The sequence below is a fragment of the Thalassophryne amazonica genome, chromosome 16 (assembly GCF_902500255.1).
Source record: "Thalassophryne amazonica chromosome 16, fThaAma1.1, whole genome shotgun sequence".
Classification (NCBI taxonomy): Eukaryota; Metazoa; Chordata; class Actinopteri; order Batrachoidiformes; family Batrachoididae; genus Thalassophryne; species Thalassophryne amazonica.
In genome coordinates, this window is record NC_047118.1 from 58520144 (window position 1) to 58546681 (window position 26538).

Here is a 26538-nt window from a genome sequence, read left to right on the forward strand (position 1 = left end):
CCATAGAAACGATAGAATCTCCAGGAAATAACGGGCACTAGGACGCATTCCAGCTGTCCAGCCAGCCCAGCCCTTTCGTGACGTCAGCGCGCATGCCCGTGGTCTGTTTTACGTTGGTTCCGGGAGACGCGTTGGCATTTCCTAAACACCGCTCAGTGCTCAGACGGAGTTGTGTCACTTAGGCCGAGCAGAGGTTTTTGTGGATGTAACGACCTGCCGAAAGAGAACTGCTTGATTTGACATGTTCAGGTACCGAAGTGTGGCGTGTTTGTTTGGTTCGTGCTCTTCTTTCGCTGTTGCGCTGAACGCTGTTAGCCGTCACATTCTTTGATGCCAAGAACGCTAACAAAAATTAACAGCCTAGCGCTTGTTAAAAGTTCACTTTATGATTTATTCACTTATTTTCTTTTCATTTTTTTTGATAAAGCAGGGTTTTTTTCTGTGTCACGTGTAAAGATATTTGTACTTTAAAAATCGCTTTTTGTTCCTATAAGGAGCTTCAATTTTTTGGTTGGATGGGCTAAAATTTCTAACTAAGGGGCAGAATCTGATGGGTCACAAGATGTGACGTAACACGGCCTGAAAATAGTTATTTATTTATTTACTGAAATTACTGTTCAGTCAATCTATGTTCTGGCTTCTGCTCTATTATTTAGAATTAAGCATAAATAGGGTAGCATGTTCACGATGAAGTAGTCAAATAAAAGCTGAGAGCAATGTCTTAAAATTATTTTTGTCCTGTCAACACTTGTAATTTAAGAGTAGATGGGTTTTAAAAACTGAGAAAAATCAGTTTGGCATTTTCTCCAGGAAAAAAAAAATGCTTATTCTTGTGTGTTAGTTGGTCCATTGTCAGATATTGTGACAATTATTTCAGCATCATACTTGACATCAAAACTAAATAAAAATGGGAAGAGCAGCAGTGCAGAAAATTGATATCGCTTGTTTTCTGATATGGGCTGCCCATTGATAAGTTCATAGAGCGGGTCATCCATTAATCAAAGGGTGAGTCAAACCCCAGTTGCAGTCCATAGGTACCCGTTTTGATATGCAACTCTATTCATAGGTAACTTTACTTTGGTTTTCTGTCTGTACATATTACAGTTTTGTGGTTCTGCAGTTTTCATAATTATTTATGATTATGAGGATTGTCATATATGCATTTTATACTTTAAGTAGGAGGAAAAAGAGAAGAAAATGCTTAACATGATTGGGGTTCAAACCTGTGGCCTTTGGCTCAGACGTCCCAAGCCCTCCTACTTACACCACAAAGTCTCCTGCTCTGTAATGGGAAATAGCTTGAAGTTATCGTACATGCCACGTACAAATGGCTATGGGGCAAATTATAACCATATAACATAATTAACATGATTATGTATTGATGTAGTTTTATATTTTTAATGTGGCTGCATACAGATGGCCACTTAGAACTCTTTTTATATCTCAAGAAAACTCCCACTCTAAATTATTTTGGGTGTCCAAGTTGGCACTTTGCATGGAAGCTCTTGGCATCAGTACCAGATATATAAATGTAAATTTGTAGACTTTCCAGTTAATCATAAAATGAATCAACACTTGACTCAACAAAACTGAATATTGTCAGTAGTTGACTTTTCCAAGGCACAGTGACTAGACATGCAGAGAAGATAATTGTTTGGCTAAAAAAAAAACAAAAAAACCCAGCATGTCAGTGATACTTTATTAGCATTCATCAGTTAAAAATCTGCAATCTGGATAAAATGTGGGCTGAGGCCAGACAAAACACTCCATCCTACCACCACACCCTGCCTGATTTGTCTGCTATGTTGGAATAATCTCAGAGATTATCAGTGAGCATTTGAAAGAGTATTTTTGTATGGCTCTGTTTCTCTCTTTTAGGCCCCAACATTTTAGTGTGTCACCAGCTCTTACTAAGCAGCTCGTCATCTGCAGTAAAAGAGGATGTACAGACAATAATGTGGAAGTGAAAATTCTCTTTTTATGCCTTCTTGTAGTTTGTAGAATGTCAGTCAACATCGCATGCTCACCATGATCCCTGAATGTCCTGGTATTGTGGCAGGAGACCGAAAGGTCTCTGGGTCAAACGGAGAGCTTCCCAAAGCATGGGGAAAGAGGGGACAACAGGAACTGTTATTTGTGCTGGAGGAGTCTGTGTTTATACTGTAACATAACTGAGTGCAACCTTTTCATCTCATTTTAAAGGATGTATTTTGTTACCAGTACAGTGCTTGTGTGGTCTTCATCCCATTCATTTTCACAACAATTGGTGTGCCATATTAAAGCCACCAGTTCTCATTAGAATTACAAAATAAATCTGTATATTATGACTGAAGGCTCATGCAATGATGGCTAAAACAAATAACTTCTCAGGAGCAGATTGAGAGCCTCTCTTTCTTTTTCTTCACATTATTTTAGTCTCCAGTGTCCAGTGACTTCACTACTGTGCTGACAAATGAGGGAGTTGTGGCAAAGTAAATTGTTGATGACAGTATCTCAGAGGAATGCGTAAAGGAAAGAACAGGCCATCCTGCCTTCCGCTTCACATCCCACTGACTATAGACTCTGGGCCATCTTCTTAACCCTTCCCCCTCACCAAAACCTGACTTATGCTGTGTAGTTACTATAAATGTGGCAGCACCTATAAAACACTGCAATGTGATGTTTCGATAGTTTGTTTAACTTGATACAGACAAACGTCATTGTAATACAGTCATCTGCAAACTTGCTTTTCTGGACCAAATTCTGGTGGTTCCCACGGACTGTCAGTCGTGTTATATTCTGGTTTGTGTGGCAGTCACAGCAGCAGGAAACACGAACAATTACAGATGACGTATGCCAGTCCAGATCAGGATCACCTCCAAAATTCAGTGGAGTCTTCCATGCCCTAGTATCTATCTGTAGTGTAAATTTGGTCAGAATCCGTGAAGTAGTTTTAAAGTAATCCTTCAAAGCCTTTATAAAGTGAATCTTGATCCAGAATCCGGATCGCCTCCAATATCCAGTGGAGTCTTCCATGTCCTCATATGTATCCATGGTTAAAATGTGGTGAAAATCCGTGCAGTAGTTTGATGTAATCCTGCGAACAGACAGACAGACAGACAGAGACAAATAAATAAACGCTGATTAATTTATTACGTCCTTGGCGGACGTAAAAAGTGATGTCAGAGGTTCTGCAAGTAAATACAGCAGTGATGGGGGTACTCATGGCCAGCCATCTGTAGGAAATCCTCAGAGTCTGGACAGGTGATTAGTATTTGTCGCATTGCAATCGTCATGACAGCAGCTGTATTTTCTACCACATAAAACACACGGAGGGACTCGTAGATGTGTTTAAAATCTGCGTGTGTTCACACAGATCAGCCTTATGCTGGGTCTAATAGCTCGCCAGAAAAGAAGAACAAGCACAAAGTGACGTGTTACTTCTGCAAGCAGGATAAAAGATGGCAATAGAACATCAAAAGTAACTGTAACGCTTTGATGTGATTTAGCTTTAACCACAGTAAAGGAGCATGTGTTTGGAGCACACATTAACACTGCAGACTCGCAGCTGGGTGACTGTCGGACAGAAAAGGGCTTGTGTGCACGCTGGTCTCTTTGTCACTGTAACAAGACCACTTTGCGTAGGACATGGTGACTTGCATTATTAATTTTTTTTATACCTCACCAGAGGCTGTGCTGTCGTTTGTGAGCAAACGAGGACTACATGACCTCAGACCAGTTACGTGACGTTGTCAGGCTACTTTAAATTCGATTCTGTCACTGCTCTGTAAGAGGGAGCCATGGAGACATTACATCCTTTTTTTGTTGTTTTTTGTTTTTTATCTTGTCCTGTTTCTCATACCTGAGATAAGAGAGGTATGTGCTGTGCCTGATTCTACATGCCAAAGATTCTATCTTTTTATCCGTCACCGCTGACTGTTTTGATAGTTGACTAGTCAACAATTATTTTTGCGGTAAGTTGACTAGTCGAATCATACATAAATTGCAGCTTATCGCATTTAATCAATATTGATACCATTATCAATTACGCTTATCAATCCGATTCCTTATCGATACCTCCTGTGAATTTTCTGTGTGCTACAATTAGGCTTTATAGGTTTTCTATGTCAACAACATTTTATTGAGTCTTAAAGTAAATAAATATGAAACTGGTCACTGGATTCTTGATCTCTGGACATAAATAAAATCTGTACCTGGTGGATCCTTGATCTCTGGACATAAATAAACTCTACATGGGGGATCCTTGATCTCTGGACATAGATAGAAAAAAAATCTGTAGTTTATGTCAAAAGCATGTCCTTTCAGACATTAACGGCATGGATATCTCTCCATACGTCTGAGCTGAGCTCAGCTGGCTGCTGGAGTCTGCAGGTCTGCAGCCATACATTCTTGGGCTGCTGCACGTCAGCCGGGACGTCTCAATTTGAGAGGAAAAAAAAAGTTTGTTGTTTGTATTACAATGTTTGGAAAGAGGTGTCATTTGATTTAAACGGCAATTCGCTTTAAAGTTATTAATTCCGAGCGGACTCTATCTTGCTAACTTGACTCGGAAGCGCAGCGTTTGGAGCAACGGAATGGAAGACAATTCTCGTTTCTTTCTCACAACAAGACAGGTGTCCTAGTTAGTCACTTTAATCTGCACAAAAGTGACTCATGATTGACATATTTTAATGGCTTTGAAGCAGAGTTGCCGCTTCTAAAGAAGAGCAAAGCAAAGATCCAGTGAAGCAGGGAATTGAAGCACTGCTTCATTGGTTCAAGGTTCAAAGCAAATGACTTGTCAACTACCAAATTAGTTGTCGACGGTTTCCATAGTCGACGTAGTCATGACTAGTCGTGGCAGCCCTACTCACCGGCCACACCAGGACAGGTGATATAGAATCTGTTCAGCCACCCGTCACATTTTTCTTTCAATACTGTAACTTATTCTTATCCAAAATCCTTTGCCTTTATAATATTTATCCCAAAATTGATATTCATGCACTATATGTCCTCACCCTTTGAGGTTTTGGGCATCTATCAGTCAGGGTTTTTACAACAGAGCCACTATCAATCAATCAATCAATTTTTTTATATAGCGCCAAATCACAACAAACAGTTGCCCCAAGGCGCTTTATATTGTAAGGCAAGGCCATACAATAATTATGTAAAACCCCAACGGTCAAAACAACCCCCTGTGAGCAAGCACTTGGCTACAGTGGAAGGAAAAACTCCCTTTAACAGGAAGAAACCTCCAGCAGAACCAGGCTCAGGGAGGGGCAGTCTTCTGCTGGGACTGGTTGGGGCTGAGGGAGAGAACCAGGAAAAAGACATGCTGTGGAGGGGAGCAGAGATCGATCACTAATGATTAAATGCAGAGTGGTGCATACAGAGCAAAAAGAGAAAGAAACAGTGCATCATGGGAACCCCCCAGCAGTCTACGTCTATAGCAGCATAACTAAGGGATGGTTCAGGGTCACCTGATCCAGCCCTAACTATAAGCTTTAGCAAAAGGAAAGTTTTAAGCCTAATCTTAAAAGTAGAGAGGGTGTCTGTCTCCCTGATCTGAATTGGGAGCTGGTTCCACAGGAGAGGAGCCTGAAAGCTGAAGGCTCTGCCTCCCATTCTACTCTTACAAACCCTAGGAACTACAAGTAAGCCTGCAGTCTGAGAGCGAAGCGCTCTATTGGGGTGATATGGTACTACGAGGTCCCTAAGATAAGATGGGACCTGATTATTCAAAACCTTATAAGTAAGAAGAAGAATTTTAAATTCTATTCTAGAATTAACAGGAAGCCAATGAAGAGAGGCCAATATGGGTGAGATATGCTCTCTCCTTCTAGTCCACGTCAGTACTCTAGCTGCAGCATTTTGAATTAACTGAAGGCTTTTTAGGGAACTTTTAGGACAACCTGATAATAATGAATTACAATAGTCCAGCCTAGAGGAAATAAATGCATGAATTAGTTTTTCAGCATCACTCTGAGACAAGACCTTTCTGATTTTAGAGATATTGCGTAAATGCAAAAAAGCAGTCCTACATATTGTTTAATATGCGCTTTGAATGACATATCCTGATCAAAATGACTCCAAGATTTCTCACAGTATTACTAGAGGTCAGGGTAATGCCATCCACAGTAAGGATCTGGTTAGACACCATGTTTCTAAGATTTGTGGGGCCAAGTACAATAACTTCAGTTTTATCTGAGTTTAAAAGCAGGAAATTAGAGGTCATCCATGTCTTTATGTCTGTAAGACAATCCTGCAGTTTAGCTAATTGGTGTGTGTCCTCTGGCTTCATGGATAGATAAAGCTGGGTATCATCTGCGTAACAATGAAAATTTAAGCAATACCGTCTAATAATACTGCCTAAGGGAAGCATGTATAAAGTGAATAAAATTGGTCCTAGCACAGAACCTTGTGGAACTCCATAATTAACTTTAGTCTGTGAAGAAGATTCCCCATTTACATGAACAAATTGTAATCTATTAGACAAATATGATTCAAACCACCGCAGCGCAGTGCCTTTAATACCTATGGCATGCTCTAATCTCTGTAATAAAATTTTATGGTCAACAGTATCAAAAGCAGAACTGAGGTCTAGCAGAACAAGCACAGAGATGAGTCCACTGTCCGAGGCCATAAGAAGATCATTTGTAACCTTCACTAATGCTGTTTCTGTACTATGATGAATTCTAAAACCTGACTGAAACTCTTCAAATAGACCATTCCTCTGCAGATGATCAGTTAGCTGTTTTACAACTACCCTTTCAAGAATTTTTGAGAGAAAAGGAAGGTTGGAGATTGGCCTATAATTAGCTAAGATAGCTGGGTCAAGTGATGGCTTTTTAAGTAATGGTTTAATTACTGCCACCTTAAAAGCCCGTGGTACATAGCCAACTAACAAAGATTGATTGATCATATTTAAGATCGAAGCATTAAATAATGGTAGGGCTTCCTTGAGCAGCCTGGTAGGAATGGGGTCTAATAAACATGTTGATGGTTTGGATGAAGTAACTAATGAAAATAACTCAGAACAATCGGAGAGAAAGAGTCTAACCAAATACCGGCATCACTGAAAGCAGCCAAAGATAACGATATGTCTTTGGGATGGTTATGAGTAATTTTTTCTCTAATAGTTAAAATTTTGTTAGCAAAGAAAGTCATGAAGTCATTACTAGTTAAAGTTAATGGAATACTCAGCTCAATAGAGCTCTGACTCTTTGTCAGCTTGGCTACAGTGCTGAAAAGAAACCTGGGGTTGTTCTTAATTTCTTCAATTAGTGATGAGTAGAAAGATGTCCTAGCTTTACGGAGGGCTTTTTTATAGAGCAACAGACTCTTTTTCCAGGCTAAGTGAAGATCTTCTAAATTAGTGAGACGCCATTTCCTCTCCAACTTACGGGTTATCTGCTTTAAGCTACGAGTTTGTGAGTTATACCACGGAGTCAGGCACTTCTGATTTAAAGCTCTCTTTTTTAGAGGAGCTACAGCATCCAAAGTTGTCTTCAATGAGGATGTAAAACTATTGACGAGATACTCTATCTCACTGACAGAGTTTAGGTAGCTACTCTGCACTGTGTTGGTATATGGCATTAGAGAACATAAAGAAGGAATCATATCCTTAAACCTAGTTACAGCGCTTTCTGAAAGACTTCTAGTGTAATGAAACTTATTCCCCGCTGCTGGGTAGTCCATCAGAGTAAATGTAAATGTTATTAAGAAATGATCATACAGAAGGGAGTTTTCAGGGAATACTGTTAAGTCTTCTATTTCCATACCATAAGTCAGAGCAAGATCTAAGATATGATTAAAGTGATGGGTGGACTCATTTACTTTTTGAGCAAAGCCAATAGAGTCTAATAATAGATTAAATGCAGTGTTGAGGCTGTCATTCTCAGCATCTGTGTGGATGTTAAAATCGCCCACTATAATTATCTTATCTGAGCTAAGCACTAAGTCAGACAAAAGGTCTGAAAATTCACAGAGAAACTCACAGTAACGACCAGGTGGACGATAGATAATAACAAATAAAACTGGTTTTTGGGACTTCTAATTTGGATGAACAAGACTAAGAGTCAGGCTTTCAAATGAATTAAAGCTCTGTCTGGGTTTTTGATTAATTAATAAGCTGGAATGGAAGATTGCTGCTAATCCTCCACCCCGGCCCGTGCTACGAGCATTCTGACAGTTAGTGTGACTCGGGGGTGTTGACTCATTTAAACTAACATATTCATCCTGCTGTAACCAGGTTTCTGTAAGGCAGAATAAATCAATATGTTGATCAATTATTATATCATTTACCAACAGGGACTTAGAAGAGAGAGACCTAATGTTTAATAGACCACATTTAACTGTTTTAGTCTGTGGTGCAGTTGAAGGTGCTATATTATTTTTTCTCTTTGAATTTTTATGCTTAAATAGATTTTTGCTGGTTATTGGTAGTCTGGGAGCAGGCACCGTCTCTACGGGGATGGGGTAATGAGGGGATGGCAAGGGGAGAGAAGCTGCAGAGAGGTGTGTAAGACTACAACTCTGCTTCCTGGTCCCAACCCTGGATAGTCACGGTTTGAAGGATTTAAGAAAATTGGCCAGATTTCTAGAAATGAGAGCTGCTCCATCCAAAGTGGGATGGATGCCGTCTCTCCTAACAAGACCAGGTTTTCCCCAGAAGCTTTGCCAATTATCTATGAAGCCCACCTCATTTTTTTTTTTTTTTTTAGACTCATTAGCAGTCTTTTAATGAGCCTTTCATTGGATTCAGGTGTGTTGGAACAGGGAGACAACTAAGAGTGTCAGGAAGGTAGATCTTGAGCACCAAACTTTGGCACCCCTGATTTAGATTTAGGCTATCAGTGTCCATCCAGTGATCCACTGGGATTACTTTGTGCACTTCTGTGACTGGTTTCAAAGTATACGGCATTCACAACAAATAGCTACGGAGTCTTTTGAAAACGAAGTACTTGGGTATTTCCGTCAAGTGACGTCACTACTAGAAGCATCTCAGTGCGCGCTTCAATGGAATGTAGCTGCTAACGTTAAGAACTGAGGCATAGATTAATTCCAAAGTTTACATAAGTGTGATGTCATGTTATGATGACTCGTTTTAAGTGATACCTGTTAATTTTGACGTAGTCACGGTAAAAGCTGCGGCTCCAAGAAGGTTTATGTGCACCTGCACGGCCATGAGCCATAAACGCAGCCTGTCAGTAACCATCTCTGCTCCAGGATCAGTTTTGTGCATGATTAATTATGAGTGTTGTTATCAATAAAATCTAAAAAAAAAAGACATCTGCTGCCGGGGAAATCGAGCATCTCGTCAGCTGCACAGCGCGCGTACTTGCGCACACACACACACACACACACACACACACACACACACACACACACACACACACACACACACACACAGAGAGAGTCAGCTTCGCAGTGCACATACACACACAAAGCTCCAAATTCACACTCTCAAAGTTAAAAAAACAAAAGAGAGAAATCTAGCCACAAAACACAAAAGGGTGAAAATCCTGAACATGCCAGACTCACTGTCGTGTTATGGATTAATTTCCAAATGTAAACTCCATGTAATCTAAGGCAAGTGCGAGATTGCTGGCTGTAGCTCTGCCTCATTGTGGCATGTACCATCCATTAATTCCTGGAAATAATGTATTCTGACTTTTTCCAAATCCATCTCTGTGTCCAGGCTGTTTGTTTAAAAACAGTGTCAGATGTCCCGACGTCCACATCAGCTTCAGTAACCAGCATCCACACAAACAGCTCTCCACACTTTAGGCTCCAAAATCCGACACTTTGAAAAAGTTAAGAGTTTTGGGGTGAAGCGTGCCGTCTCCTCTCTGTAATTCCTCTGTAAATCCGAGCCATCACTTTTGAATGGCAGCTGAGAAGCTTCGTTTCCCTCTCTCTGTCAGTCATTGGGATGTTTCTGTTTTGCTACTAAGGATGTCACACACTGAAAAATGCAGAGAATTGCTGAGAGATGTTTTCCGGAAATGCATCTGCTAACGCTCAGAGTAAGAGGAATAAAATACATCAGACAACACTAATTATTAGCACGTGTGCGGAGACACTTACAGTCATGAGTACTTTTATGTTGTCTTGCTAACTGGGACGTTAAAAAAACGTGAGGCATGTCCTTTAAATGATGTCAATAACTTCTATTCAGTTTATTCCAAAATATCTCTGCAGAATCATATACTCGCTTTCTCTTATTGACGGCTATCCTGCTCCATCTCCATCTTTTCAGGATTATGACTGTTATGATCATGATTATTGTTTTTTTGTAACCCTTTATTTTATAGAGTCAACTGTCGATCTTAAAAGTCAACAAATTAATTGCCAAAGCTAATCTTAATTTGCTGCAAGCTTAATGAACATTGTGATGCATTTAGTTAGTTGTTCCAAGAGTAAAATTCAGAAATGTACATTAACCTTCAAGTCACATAGCAGATGGCAACTAAAAAAAAACCCGTGAAAATATCATAACAGTAATGTCCAGGATACCACTGGATTATCAGCAAACTATTTTATTAATCTTATTTGTTTTTTCTCTCACAGTGATTGAATAATTCCCTTTTTAGTTTTACAAACATTTCCAGATAATTTCTCTCCAAATTCTGAAATTTTAGAGGAATACTGCATGACGTCTACTATTTATGAACTGCTGCTGTCACACTGTTTCGAAGTAAAGACACGTTGGTAATAATGGCCAAACATTTTTATCCCCACCAAGGAAGGAAGTCATTCTGTTCGCCACAAAATGTCAAAACACTTCCACTATTTTTTGTGTCACAGCATTAAGATCAAATGTACAAATCACCTCAGCTATTGATAGTGGAGGTAACAAGGGCAATCCGAGATTTCTGACATCCGCTAAGGGTTGACGAGGACTCAAAATAAAAGATATGCGATTCACATCGTGACCTGGACTTTACCTGGATACGGATTCCACAACACAGTGTAGTAAATGCATACTGATCCAGAATGGTTGGACTGATCAAGATGTTGCAAGCTGACATTGAATTCACAAGCTGAAACAAAATAGTGTCTTCCTGATCTTGTTTTTACATCATGATGTCGTATCTTTCTGCTGCAGTACCTGCATATTGATCCGCATCACTCCCAACATCCAACACTAACAGCGTTTCCATTGTATACAGTAGCCACATGTGACTTAAATTTTGTCAAGATCCATCAAGCAGATCTGAGATGATCCTCAAAATGGTGAAAATTCAAGTAATGATCTAGAATTGGGATCTTGATGCTGATCCACTCCAAAATGTAGTGGAGTTTTCCATGCCCTAATATCTATCTGTGGTGAAAATGTGAGAATCCCTGAAATAGTTTTGATGTAATCCTTCAAAAGCCTCTTAAGTGAAATCCTGAGCCAGAATCTGGATCTGGATCACCTCCGAAATGCAGTGGAGTATTCCATGCCCTAATATGTATCTGTGGTCCAAATATGGTGAGAATCCGTGAAATAGTTTTTTTGTTTGATTGTTTTTTTTTTTTTTTAATAACCATTTCCATGACCTGATATCGATCTCTGGTGAATTCTTCGTCAAAATATGTGCAGTAGTTTTAACATAATCCTGCTAACAGACAGACAAATAAATAAACACCCATGATTTTATTACACGCACGGATATCTACTATGGGTGTAACGATACACAAAAATCACGGTTCGACGCGTACCTCGGTTTTGAGGTCACGGTTCGGTTCGTTTTCGGTACAGTATGGGAACAAAATGCAAAACTTAAATTTGCTTGTTGTTTAAACCAGCAATTTATTCTAACATTATACAAACAGGAAAATAAAATAATTACTCATTTCTCCATGTGGAGCAGGGACACCATGCGCATGTGCGCTGGATGACATGCGCGTCAATATTTACGTGTAACACTTCAGGGAAAAACGCATTTACGGTACGTATTTAATTAAAAGTTTAAAAAATCTCTCTGTCTAACATCTTTCTGTGTAAATATCTCATGTTACAACGTGGAGACCCACAGCTTATAGACAAGTGCGGCGTATTTATGTACAGTTTCTTTTTTCTTTTTAAAATTGGTGGGTGCGACTAATATTCAGGTGAGCTCTATAGTCCTGAACTCACCCGTCCACAGCCCTATACCGAACCGAACGTCCCATACCGAAACAGTTTAATACAAATACATGTATTGTTACACCCTTAATATCTACTGATACTTTATTGAAATTGGGTAAGAAAAAGTGAGATTAATGTGTTACATTTTAAATACTTTGTTTTTAGACTGAGCACCAACATAACTTATTTTTCTGTATTTTCTTGTATTAAAATGTCTGGCAAGACTCATTCTAATTGTGATTATAATTTTGAATCTTCAGGCTCCTCTGACATGGACACAGAGATGATTCCTAAATTTTCATCAAAGGATGAGGAAGTTGACTACTGGAAGTCCCAAGCCCTCAGATATAAGAAAAGGTATTTGTTGTGCTTCGGTTACTTCTGATAGGTTGAATGTCTCTGCTGTTTGTGGCTTTGTGTTTATCATCTTATTGAATCACTCATGATACATGTCAGATTTTCATGTTGCTGGGCGTGGAAATTTTAGTTTGGTTATTTTGCCCTTCGTAGTTTTTTTTTCTTCTTCTTCTTTAAACTGCTCTGCAGTTATTCTTTGGATCCATAAGTTGGTTTGGCACAGCGTTGATCCAGATTTTCCCTCCTGACACAGCTCCAGATGTACAGGATGAATGTGTGGATCTTGATGTTACTGCCGTTGCAGCACCATGCCCTCAGCTTAGCTTTCTATCAATAATGTGCCACCCTTACAAATTAAAACATGCAAAAACAAACTCACAGGAACAGAGATCATTTTTAAAAGCCATTTTCAGAGTTGTTGACCTCAGCTGTTTGGTAACGGGGGGGAACATGCTGAATGTGTGGTTTTTGTCTTGTATATCATTATGAAATGTGATTTCTCAACTTTGTATTTTTTTTTTTAAGCAGACGTCTTCAGAAATTTGAGAAGGAACGTGTACATCAGCTCTACGCGAGCATCAGTTTGTCTGCGTCCAGTGTTTTTTTTGTGTTGTCAGTTCATTCCTCATAAATAGCTCTGTGGATTTCTTCTGAGCTAAAGTGGAAATATTTCACTGTTAAACCGGAGCCTGCAGCTGGTCTTGTGATGTGTATCAGTGTTTCTGGTGAGGGTCACAGCCTTGCTGGTATGAGTTTGCTTCTTTTCTGGTTGTGGCCCACGAGTATCAGAAAAGGTAGAAAAATTCACAGAAATTAAAATCCTCTCATATTGGACTCCTAATTTTACACTTTATTTCTATTTTCCTGTGACTAAGCCATTAGAATATTGTATACAACTTAGGATCATTGCTTACAGATAAATTCTTGTAAAATGTACTAAGTAGTTAAATTAGATCCTTATTTCGTGTGTGTGTGTGTAACACGACCCTCCACAACAACACAGAAACATCAACAACATTACCTCCGTTTCACGTTAAACTTCCTAATGATGCAGCAGGTTCAGCCTAGATTGCACTTTTTATTGTCTGTTCACTTCTGACCTTTAACCCGTTCCAAAGGTCAGGACACATGATGTGAGGCCAGTTTTAACAAGTAACACTGTGTCAGCTGACGGTTTAGAGCGGGTTATTTAAACAGTCTGCGTGTTGAGCGACGTGTTATGTTCTGTTTGGAGGAGGTGGGACAGATGGCAGAGGTTATTTGTCATGCAGCATTGAGGCAAAGGCAATTCAAAGTGCTTCGTGAAGATTAAAAGATGTATTATGGTGCTTTTAAAAGGCGTAAAGCAAGATTAGTGTAATAAAACAATAATACTGTATTTATGAGAACATGCACTGTTTAATCCAAAAGTGAAGACATAAATGTACTCTGGTCTATTTGGACACTGCTAAACAGATTTATTTTTGTAATCCCCCCCATCACTATCTTATATACAGTTGATCAAAATAGCAGCAGTATGTTTTAAAAAATTAAGTAAAGCGCAAAATCCTTATAATAGCTTTTATATCTATCTACACAAATGCATTGAGAACACTGCACATTCTATTCCAAATCAAAACATGAAGAAAAATTTTTCAGATTTGTTATTACTTTACAGAAAGTGGAAAAAAAAGAATTACTATATGGCTGCAATGCTACAGGCACTCTAATTGGCTGATTACCATTCGGATATTTTCCCATATCGGACCGGTTTCCATGACAATCAGTCCGAAACTCGTATTGTCATTACAAACCAGAAGCTAAAAATGACCTAACGACTGAACCATCTGTTAGCAAGTTCCTGCTCTGCTCTGGTGTTCTGTCGGGACACTGGCCGTCAGCTTGGAGGTGAGCTGTGATGAGCCATATGCAACTTCATTTGACTTTTTGTCAAGTAACAACAAATTTGATGCATTTTTTTTTCTTCATGTTTTGATTTGGATTAGAATTTGATGTGTTCCAAATGCATTTACAGGTGTGGTAATACAAGCTATTTTCAAAATTTTGAACTTAATTCACTTTTTTAAACACACTGCTATTACTTTGAACACAACTTTATAGTATAAAAGGCAGCTTCAGTGAAAACTTCCACATTGTCCATCACAGTCCAACAAAAGGAATAACATTTATTTTATCGTCTTTTTTATTCATTTGCTTATTTGTTTAAATTTAAATTAACCATCATTGATTTAAATTGACTTGTTTATTTCACTCTTCTAAATGAGACTATACAAACAATATCATTAGTTATAATCTTTATTGACATGTTAAAACATAAAGGTGCACATACAACATGTACAAGGTTATCCCATGGTAAATATAATGACTAAAACTAACATGTCCCATTATCTAAATGGAAATTCCCTTTTTGGAAAATGATATTGTTCAATATTTGAAAGCATTTTTGTCTTATTTGGTACTTATATAGCCATATGCAACTTTCAAGCTTCCTTCTTTTCATAAGAAGCAGTGACAGATGAAGCCTTCATTCATGCATGACTGAGCATGAGCCTGCTGGAGATAATCCTCTAATTAGCCCACCTGTCATCTTAATAGGAAATTACCGACTTGAGATTGTCAGTCATTATTTGTCCAAATAACCATAATTACCACTAATTAATAGTACCGACTTCATGTTTCGGTGATGTTTTAAGTACTGGTTTCTTAAAAAGATCATTTTTGATGTTGTGGGTTTTTTTTGTTTTTGTTTGGTTTTTTTTACAGTGATTTACTTCATGATTTTAATCATACCAGCCCTGTAAATGTTCCAAGGTTTTGATTGACAGGCACCTTGTTGTTTCCAGTATCACGGTGCTCATGCATTGATCACACATATTTCAACACAGCAGGTTGTTGCATATATGGTTTTACTATTTCAAAAGACATTTCAAATAGATGGAATGTTGTGCATAGGAGTGCAAAATTGATCAGAAAATGGATATAAAATATATAGATTTCCTGCAGATACAGAAAAGAGAAAATATGGGAAAATAAAGCAACACTCAAGTCATGTCTGTCAGGCATGTTCATGTTCCATCTTATACATAGTCTGTAGGTGCTGCCATTCAGGCTTTTAGATTGTAATTATGGATACAAATATAATGCATTAATTTTGAATAATTAATCGTAGAGCATATAATGTTTAAAAAATCTACTCAGTTTCATCAGTGCCAGGCCAGAAATGTGTATATATTTAGTAGCTACAATGAAAAATAACACACATAACTTTCAATTTATTTTCATTTATATACTTCCAAATCACAACAGAATTGCTTCGAGGCGCTTCACACAAATAAGGTCTAACCTTACTAACCCTCAGAGCAGCAATGGTAAGGAAAAACTCCCTCTGACGAAGAAACCTTAAGCAGACCAGACTCAAAGGGGTGACCCTCTGCTTGGGCCATGCTACAGACATAAATTACAGAACAATTCACAAAACAAATACACAGGAAATGCTGTTGGTGCACAGGACAGGAGGGTCTCCAGCACAAATACCACACCCATCTCTGGATGGAGCTGCACCTTAAACAGAGAGAAAAAACAGTGTCACGCATCAGAAAGACAAGAAATACAGTATAATTTGTCAGCATTAAACAACCAGAAAAACAGGAAATACTAAGGTGATCACCGGCCACTAGCCCTAAGCTTCACTAAAAGACCCAAAATTTAGGTAAAGTTGAGGCTGCAGCTCGCTCCTTTTCCTAATAAAATGAATCAAAAGAGTAAAAAGCGTAGAACTAGACTATGCCAGTATGCTAGCCATACGAAAGATCATTATTGTGATCATCACTAATGATTTCAATGCATCGGGAGAAAGGTGAGAGTTCTGTTCATTATTTATTCATGTTTTATGTAGCTCTGCTGCATGCACAATTCAAATACTTGTTAATTACTTGTTATAGAAGTAACTTGCTTTAATATCTGTCATAAAATGATCTAAAATATGATTGTGTGTTTATATATTAAGTAGCAGGGTTTTGCATTAAAATGTTCATTAAGCCTTAAACAATCGTTAATTAAACAATAGAACACTGAAAAGTGTGAAGTTATTCACATGCTTCACTAATAAAAGAAACTAGCGAATACACTAGTTTCTTTTTTACCAACTTAGTCAAATTAAGTAAGTCAGTTTTCAGATTTATTTATTTATTTTTTTTTCTTTAACTACACATGAAGCATCCTCAAGAGGTAATCATGATGATTATAGATATTGTATGGTGATAAACAGTTACAAGGTATTTTTGGTAAATGTGTGGTATATGAATGTACGTATATGCAAAAGCTGTAAAGATTTTCAAATAAAGACTCTTGATTAGAGATGGGCATAAAGCTTTTTGGCGTAAGGAATAATTCAGCGAGCTTCAGCCTGACCCAGATAACAGTAAGCAGGTGAACAGTGTAAGGTTTCTGGAGGGTTTCATAAATCCCGAGAAACATGTTTTAGCCTGAAATTGTGCAGTTCTTTGAAATCTGTTGATCTAATGCAACATTCTAGAGAAGTCTGAACAGAAACATCTCAGACCTTAGAATAAATGACAGAACGGCACCCAAAATAGAATATCTGTCATGACTTCACCAAGGAGCAGTTGCCATGGAGACAAACAGTATCTGTGTAAATTAACAAAGGTCATATGGGATCTGTTTTTCCTACTACATGTACTAAAGTAGTAGAACACATTTGAAAAATAAACTGGTTATGTATGTAGGTTGTCACTTTATTAGGTACACCTTTACAATTAATAAAGTGAGCAGTCAATAGAGGTGTCAGAAAATGAACTTCATAATGCAAATTCATAATCCCCATTGTAATGTCATTTTATATATATATATATATATATATATATATATATATATATATATATAAAATAAAGAGATCTGTTAGAAAAGTATCCAACCTTTTTATTTCTTTCAAAAACCTGATGGATTTGAATCACGTGTGCTTGCATGAGCCAACCTTGAACCTTTGTGCGCATGCGTGAGTTTTTTCACGCCTGTCGATTGCGTCATTTGCTGGTAAGCAGCCTTTGTGTTTGGATGGGTGTAGTCTCTCGTCATTTTTTATTTGCAAGGAAAATGGTGGAACGACTGGAACAGCTCTACTGGATCAAATTTTGCCAGAAACTGGGCGGCAGCCAGGTGGAAACCATTCAGATTATTCAGACAGCTTTCAGTGACGATCCTCTGGCCATCACACAGATTAAGGAGCAGTACAACCGGATTAAAGACGTCCGCACAACTGTGGAGAGCGCGCCGCGCTCCGGGCGGCCATCAACATGCTGAAATGACCAGATCATTTCCAAAGTGAACGCTGTGGTGATGTGGGACCGTCATGTGACTATCCGAGAAATTGCGGAAGAGATGGACATCAGCACTTTTTCTTCCACAATTTCTCGGATAGTCACACGACTGAAAAGCCACCGAAAGCCGTCTGAATCATCGGAATGGTGGAAGAGGTGGGCATGTCACAACATGTCCTGTGAGACTTCAACATGGTGGCGCTTTTGCTCCATCAGCAGCTTCATGCTGAAGCCATCGGCATGAGTTTCGCTGCAACTCTTTTCATGGCAAAATCTTCTGTCACAGTGGAATGTGTTGAAAAAGTGCTGATGTCCACCTCTTCCGCAATTTCTCGGATAGTCACACGATGGTCCCACATCACCACAGCGTTCACTTTGGAAATGATCTGGTTATTTCAGCATGTTGATGGCCGACTGGAGCGCGGCTCGACTCCACCGTTGTGCAGCTGTCTTTAAACCGATTGTTCCACTCCTTAATCTGTGTGATGTCCAGAGGATCGTCACCGAAAGCCGTCTGAATAATCCGAATGGTTTACACCTGGCTGTCGCCCAGTTTCTGGCAAAATTTGATGCAGTGGCGCTGCTCCAGTCGTTCCGCCATTTCCTTGCAAAGAAAAAACGACGAGAGACTACACCCATCCTCACACAAAGGCTGCTTACCAGCAAATGACGCAATTGACAGGTGTGGAAAAAATTCACGCATGCGCACGACGGTTCAAGGTTGGCTCATGCAAGCACATGTGATTCAAATCCATCAGGTTTTTGAAAGAAATAAAAAGGTCGGATACTTTTCTAACAGACCTCGTGTGTGTGTGTGTGTGTATATCTTACTTTCACCAACAAACAGCAGAGGGCTGAGGTTATGTTATTGTACCAGTTTATATGGAAGGGGGGGGGGGGGGTTCCCGGTGTGTGTTGTGCATCTTGCACGGCAGTGCCCTGACATGGAAAAGTGCTATATAAATGCAGTCCACTTACCATTTAAATGCCATTTTATTGTTATAGTGCCCATAGTGGGTGGTCACCCCATTGGACTTGGTACGCTTTTGTTGGCCCACTATTGTTTTTGTGAAGCACCTTGGGGTGATTTGGATGGTTTGGTGCTATATTGCCATGCTGTTGGTTACAGATTAAGAATGAAAACTTGTGGAGAGATTATCCCTTGGTCAGGAAAGACCAACAAAATTTGGTGGAGGGAGATAAAATATAACAACTAAAAACAACACTTTGTCTAATAAAGGTCTTTCACAAAAACACTTCACAAAAGAAAATTTTCTTGTCTTCACTTTCTGTGTGTGTGTGTGTGTGTGTGTGTGTGTGTGTGTGTGTGTGTGTGTGTGTGTGTGTTAATATAATTTCTTTATTTTTCTTCTGACATCACAAAATGATGCGAAAGAAGGATGAATTTAACTCTGTCAGTTAATGGAAATAATAGTAATGCAGTCCATTAAAAATACCCCCCCCCCCCCCTTCAGATATGAGTCGTATCATTAAATGACGTTAAAGTTCTTAATTCAAAGTGGAGAAACTGTAATATGAGTATGTGATTAACATACCAGTAAACCACTTTAAAGGCATTTAAGATGCAGGACGCAAACTCCATATAAATATGAATATATGTATTTTAGTATATTTCCGTTCTATTTGACTGTGCAGTCAGAGAGAGAGAGAGGATTTGAAAAAGGAAAAACAAATCATCCCTACTCATGTATTGAGCATAATCGATGAGGCTTACAGAAGATGTCAGTGATGTCTAAAAGTCAGATATTTTGCCCTCATGCTGGTGTTAATTTAGCTAGAGCTGCAGAAAAGGGCAGCATAAAGAAAACGTGGCCGTGTGTAAAATCCTTGTTTGTATTTTTTCCCCGTTCTGTCTTAGCTGCCTCGATGCCCAGGAGGAGCTACAGGAGTTCCAGGAAGGGAGTAGGGAGCTGGAAGCTGAATTGGAGGCCCAGCTTGGTCAGGCTGAACACCGTCTGCGCGATCTGCAATCTGAGAATGAGAGACTGAAAAACGAGGTGGCCAACTTGAAGGTAAATAGGCCTGGTGAAGGTTAGACTCTTTCTCTGGTGTTTGCCAAACTCTTAGTCTGTGGATTAGCACTGCCGGTGGTTACATAAAGGGTTAGCTGGTCTTTATTAGGTCCTAAGAACAAGGCCCTGTTCAACATGTTCCTTGTAGCTCAGTCAGACATGCACTTATGTAATCCTCCAACACTTTTTAATTGGATGTTAAAATATCCAGTTAAATGGGAGACTGCAGTGATAGCCTGATGCTAAATTACTGCAACACTCTGCTTTTTTTGTTGTTTGTTGATGAGCTATGATCTTGCCCAAAATACAAATTGTGTGTTTGTTTAGACCACAACATGTTTCCATGCAGCAGCTAATGATAGAAAGTAGCACTGAAAAAATGTTGCTACATGTGATAAAAGGCATTTTTTTTTCTTTAGCAAAATCTTGTGTTCCAGCTTCACAAATGTAACAAAAATGTGCTGTTTTTATGAACTAAATGTCTTTTTATATTTTGGATTTTTTTTTTTTAGGTTGTTATAAACCTTGTGCACCAAGCAAACAAGCATTAGTCAACAGGTGTTCCACATCTTAATCTTAAAATTTATAACATAACACACACAAACCCACGTATGTTTGCGGGACAAAAATGGTCTATGTCCAAATACTTATGGACCCATTTTTCCTGTTGCTTGAACACAAATGTACCTCAGGGTCTCCTCGGTGAACACAGACGCTTCATGGGAGAAGAAATCAAATGTAGAGTTGTTGGCCTTCTGTCTTGTGATTCTCTAAACTTATGTTGTTTACAGCTGTTGTGTGGTACAAAAATATCTGATGGCCATATAAAATGAAAAGAAACTTTGTTCCATGGCACTTTTCATCTTTTGATATGACTATCAGCTATTTTTCTTTTGTAAGGCTTTCCCTTTTTTTGCCTCGAACAACAAATTTAGTGTGTAAAATGTCAATTTCTTGAACGTAATCCAAAGTTTTCTAGAACATGGCTACACATTTTCATGTGTCCTAATCAAAAGCTGTTCAAGATCTTTGTTTTTCTCTTTTAGATTTATACCAGATTTAAGACCAGATCAAAAATGGATGCCAAATAGTTTTAAACCTGTTCAGCAAGACTTAAAAATTAAAAAAAACAACAAAAAAAAACAATCTGTCCTCAGGGTCAGACACTTTAAATCTGACTCTTTTTTTTTTTTTCTTTTTCTTTTTTTAGCCAATAGTTTCCATGCCTCACATCTGGTTTAAACATTAACCAGTCTATTCTTGGGATAAGGTTGAATCCCATCTTCTCAGTAATTGGTTAAATCCAGATTATGCCATTTTAGGTTTTGTTTAAAGCAGTTTAAACTAGTCTGATCTCATTTTGTAGCAGTTTTAAATCATCCAAACACAACTAATTTAAAAAAAAGTGGAACAAAAGTGAATTTCCTTAAACTTGAAGAGGTTAGAATTAATTTAAATTACTTAAAATCCTTTTGTCAGAATAGTTTAACTAATGAACATGTGACCTCAGAGCCCGTTCTTTAAAAACGATGTTTTCTTGGTGTCTTTTTAGGAGAAGCTGGAGCAGCAGTACGCTCAGAGTTACAAACAGATTTCTATGCTTGAAGATGACTTGGGCCAGACGCGCAGCATTAAGGAGCAGCTCCACAAATACGTGCGGGAGCTCGAGCAGGCCAACGATGACCTGGAGAGAGCAAAAAGGTCTGACTGACACGCCGCAAAGCTTCATCACTGTACAGATTGTGCTTAAGTGATGTTATGACTGCCTGAGCTTTAAGCAGATGGTTTCTAAATGATCTGAAGATAATTACCATGATATACAGCACTATATTGAAATAAATTTGTTATTTTTTAAATTAAAAAATTGTACTTTGCTTTTCCAGAGATTGTATGATTAACACTTGTGCTCCTTATGGTGTGTTCAGGGCAACAATAGTGTCGCTGGAGGACTTTGAGGCTCGTTTGAACCAGGCCATTGAGAGAAACGCCTTCCTGGAGAGTGAGCTGGATGAGAAGGAGTCTCTTCTAGTGTCAGTGCAGCGACTGAAGGATGAAGCAAGAGGTATAAAACAGCACAAAATAAACTCGCACCTTTTTACAAGCGTACAACTTTTCTCAGACGCTTCGTTTGTTGCCTGCAGACCTGCGGCAGGAGCTGGCTGTACGAGAGAGAACTACAGACAGGATGTCAGCCCCCAGCTCCCCAACACTGGACATCGACAAGATTGATTCAGCAGTTCAAGCATCTTCGTCCCTCCCAGCCACGCCCATAGGAAAGACCGCAGAGCTGCCCTTCATCAGCCCTAAAGGTCAGGGGTCGTGTTTGTCTTCATGACAGTGGTCATTGGTGCACATGTGTGCTAATACTGGGTTGTGTTTTCCAGCTTTAACCAATGGCTGTGGTAGCTCATCCCTTTCTCCTTCCGCAAGAATTTCAGCTCTCAGCATTGTTGGTGATCTTCTGATCAAAGTCGGAGTGAGTGTTAGTCCTCTAACTTTGAAATCTTTCCTGATGACAACACAAAACTCAATGAAATGTTAAAGGTGCACCCCCTTTCACTTCTTTTGTTTAGAACAATTTGTCCTAAAAAGGATTTTCTTCAGTACCACTGTAATTTGTGTTCCTTATATTCATATTTGCAATCTTGTTATAACCCTTTTTTTTCCTTATATCACTTAAGTCAGAATAAATTACACAATGCAATTCCAGTTTTATTGTATGATCAAACTGTTTATTCTAAAAACATTGTCAATCTATGTCCAAAAACTTCTCAATTGTCCCTCATAAATACCTCAGAAATAAAACTATCTGTAATTTTGCAGTAATATTTCAGAAATAATGGTGACTTATAATATCTCGACATAAACAAAAACAAATTTAGTCAGTTTGGTGGAAAGTCTGAAGGGACTACAAATCTTTTGAAAGAGAATTTCCAGCACAAGCCATATTTCCTGATTTCTCCTAGGCTTTGGAATCCAAACTAGCTGCCTGCAGAAACTTTGCCAAAGACCAAGCTGCAAGAAAAAAGTACTCCATGGACAACAGCACACTCATCAACAGCAACGCCACAAAGTTCTCTCACTCTCTGCACACAACGTACTTTGACAAAACGTGAGTCTAATTTGTTTTGTTTTTTTCCCCGCAAAATGCTTCTTGTTTGGGTTGCAAAAAAAGAGTTTGTAGCTTTTGAGAAAAGGACAGCATATGGAACAAAAATCTGATAATTACTCCTCAAGGCACTCTGCACTTTTCAGTTGTAAAAACAAACAAACAAAAAAAAGCTTTTTTTTTCCTGATAAAGGTCTGTCAGGAAACTGCTCAAGAAGGCTTGAGTACGTGTAGTCTCACTCACAGAGGACAGTTTGAACTGCTTTTTTTTTTTTTTTTTTTACTCAAAATTATGAACCGATTAACCTAATAGTTGATAATTAAATTAATAAATGATTAATCACTGCAGCAGCATTAATCAGCATGTAATGGCACGCTATTGCATGGCTGATTTACTCCCCGTTGTATTGTTGGTGCATTGTTTATGTCCAGTGTACAACATGGTACACACAATGTGCATTGTTCCCGCAAAGGCATGCATTGCCACAACCAATTTGCGCATGCGTGAAGCAGTAGTGGCATTATTTGGTTCTGCTTTGTCCCGCTTGACGCCACGCTATATAAAATAACAGGCATCACATTGTTCCATTCATTCCTCAATTTGTTGTCAACCCTACAAGATATTAAACGCCAGAGAAGACGCTCTTAAAAACAAGAAAAGATCTCTATATTATCTCGCAGCTGTACTACTTCTTCTTTAAGAGCAGGAGAAAATGCAGAAAGAGCTGGCCAAAGAAGAAGGCAGAACCTCAGCTAAAAAGAGGAAAGCAAGGTCACTTCTTCTTCAAGTGTTCCAGCCGCTGCTGGTCTTGTTCTTTTTTTTTTATTCCTGGCAAGCATCTTGAAGTTGTAGCGCCTTCACTGTCAAGATAAGAAGTGAATCAGGACTGTTGATGGACTCGCTATACGCTCTGCAGTGTGTGCAGTAGTCACTGATTGGTGCATGAACAGTGTGTGAAGTTGGCTTGTTCAGTGAATGTCGAGATCATCCCATGCGCAGATTGTGATGTCCGTAAACTATGCAGGAACTCTTCATGCCAGGGCCCTACTCACCCACTTCACAAGAAGTTAGAAGGTGTGAACATTGCACAAGCTGTCACAAGCTGGAGGTTTCTTCCTGTTAAAAGGGAGTTTTTCCTTCCCACTGTAGCCAAGTGTTTGCTCACAGGGGGTCGTTTTGACCGTTGGGGTTTTACATAATTATTGTGTGGCCTTGCCTTACAATATAAAGCGCCTTGGGGCAACTGTTTGTTGTGATTTGGCGCTATATAAAAAAATTGATTGATTGATTGATTGACCATGTTGTAAACACTTTGTGATCTAGTTAGGCCGATGCGTGACAGTGTGCACCCTGTGCGAATTGTCACGCATTGACACGCAGTGTTTGTGAATAGGCTGTGCAGTGTGCACAACTAGTTCTCGCAAGTGGCACGAAATATGTGTGCCAGAAATTTTGAACATTTCAAACTTTTTTTTTAACATTTCAAACTTTGCGCACTGGCACAGTGTATGCACAGTTTACAGTAAATGTACTCATTTGCATGTAAGATTGGCCAGTGTAGTAATCAAATTCGTGCAGATGTCGTGGCTTTAGGGTGAAGGTTCACTCCTCATTTTACAGCTCTGAAATGTTATATGCTGTCCTACAGGTTCAGAGACTTCCAGAGCTGCCTTCGGTTGAAGTCCAAGTTTATTTTATGTATGACGAAGTAAAAAGAGGAATTTAATCCTTCAATTCAATCCAAAAAAACCCACTTTAAGAGCTCACATGCTGCATATAGCTCTTGTTTATTGTTTGTTTGTGTCCATGCTGAACTGCAGGATTGTTAACGGGTTGGACCCGAGCTCCTTGACCTCCAGAGCAGTGTCCCCGCCAGGAATGCTGCCTCTGAGTGTCTGAGGCATCTTCACACATCTCCGGCGTAACTGCTGTCCATCCATCGGACGCTGGTGAGAACGCTGCAGTGAGGGCGAGTGAGATTTGTTGCCTGTTTGAGTGCATTTTTTTTTAATTTTTGTCAGAGAGGCTTAACTGGAGTTAGCAGGCCTCCCTGCTGCAGAACAACGGTTTGTGCACGCCTACCAGCCACGTGCATGTGCCTAAAGCTGTACTGTGTGAATGCTGCTAACATGCTGCTCGCCATTTCTAAATCTTCTGACAAAAGGTCCTTAACAGGCTGCAGCTTAATGTGTTTGTTTTCTTCTGTATTTCACCTAAAATGCACAAACTTTCAGTTTAGAATGTATTTAAAAAGGGACATATTCCAGTTTGCTAATTTATATTGATGTTATACTTCAAATTGCAATATTTCTTGTTTGCTATCATCCTGCATGTGTGCAATGTGAAAATGTGAGTCGGAGTGTTCGTTTTTTTATTTTTTATTGTTTTTTCTTCAATTCCGTCTCCACACAATGACTGAATGTTGACTGTAAAGCTGTGTAGCTGCAGCGCGTCTGTTTATCTTTTTTCTGTCTACAAGCTTAAAATTAACTCAACGATGTTATGTCTTCTGGAGTTTAACTTTCAACAAACTGCTGCTCAGTTTTCTTCAGTTGACTGTTAATTGACATTTCCAGAAACACTTCATCTTTTTATTTTTTATGTAAACTGTATAAGTTCTTGCCTTTTACGATGGCTCATTTACCTCATTTTGACACGTCCGTAATTAACAACTGTTGACTTGTAAGTTTAATTTCTCATTAAAAAGCTTCAAGTGATGAGACTGACCTTCTGATGGGGACAACAGCACCCATTAATACGAATATTCAGCCCTGTGTCTTAATTTTGATATTCAGAGCAGTGTTGAACATTTTCTGGGACCTGTTTGATTTCTGGATCTGGAGCGCACCGCTGTTTATATTGGATATTGTCACATCGATGTGGTGGGTCTCTCATACCTTTAAATATAGTTAGCATTAGCATGTGTGGCCAGTGCATGGTATCAGCTGTTGATAGAATGACTGCTAACACTAATTGATGTGTTTGTCATAATACCATCCTTCACAGTCCAGTATTAGTGTTGGCACACTCCACATCCAGAAATCGCGGTCAACAGATGCTGGATTTTGGAAGCTGCTTTGTGTTTGAGTACTGATTAATGCACGTCCCTTTAAAACTTAACATTAAAAACTCATTTGAACTCCTTTGAAGAACCTGGTTAACTTTACTGCTTTGAGAATTTATGGTGCATTGACGCGGCGAACGTAATGATTAACATGTTGTTGCTCGGGTTTAGATTTTTAACAGATTTGATGTTGACATCGAGCAACTGTCCCAGGCTGTTTTCTTCTCACACACGTTTGATAATTCATCAATGTCCTGTTCTTGGAAACGTAAGTTGAAGCTGTGTGTATTAAACTTTTACAGGTTATTTTGGGCCTGTTACACTTAAGCGTGTTAATTAGTTTGTGTATATAACTCATAAGAATGGCAACTTTGCCTACTGCATTTGTACATATTGGCATTAAGATCCTATTTATTTCAGATTCTGTATGGCATGTGTTCTTTTGACGAGTTTTACTCTTGTACAGTGACTAATGCCTTCGTGTTATGATATCAGAATGTTTGTTTATCAACATTGTTTAAATAAAGACTGAGATGTGCCA

At 38.9% G+C, this 26538-nt stretch overlaps 1 protein-coding gene across 1 annotated transcript; it reads left to right on the forward strand.

Annotated features, from left to right (window-relative positions):
* The first annotated feature begins 121 nt into the window (after nucleotides 1-121).
* Nucleotides 122-26538, forward strand: ndel1b (nudE neurodevelopment protein 1-like 1b). The gene is made up of 9 exons (XM_034190400.1): nucleotides 122-249; nucleotides 12358-12454; nucleotides 19670-19823; nucleotides 21376-21524; nucleotides 21749-21885; nucleotides 21965-22132; nucleotides 22208-22299; nucleotides 22790-22935; nucleotides 24754-26538. Exons 2-9 carry the CDS (start codon nucleotides 12369-12371, stop codon nucleotides 24830-24832), a joined length of 1011 nt encoding a protein of 336 aa, XP_034046291.1. The 5' UTR covers nucleotides 122-249; nucleotides 12358-12368; the 3' UTR covers nucleotides 24833-26538.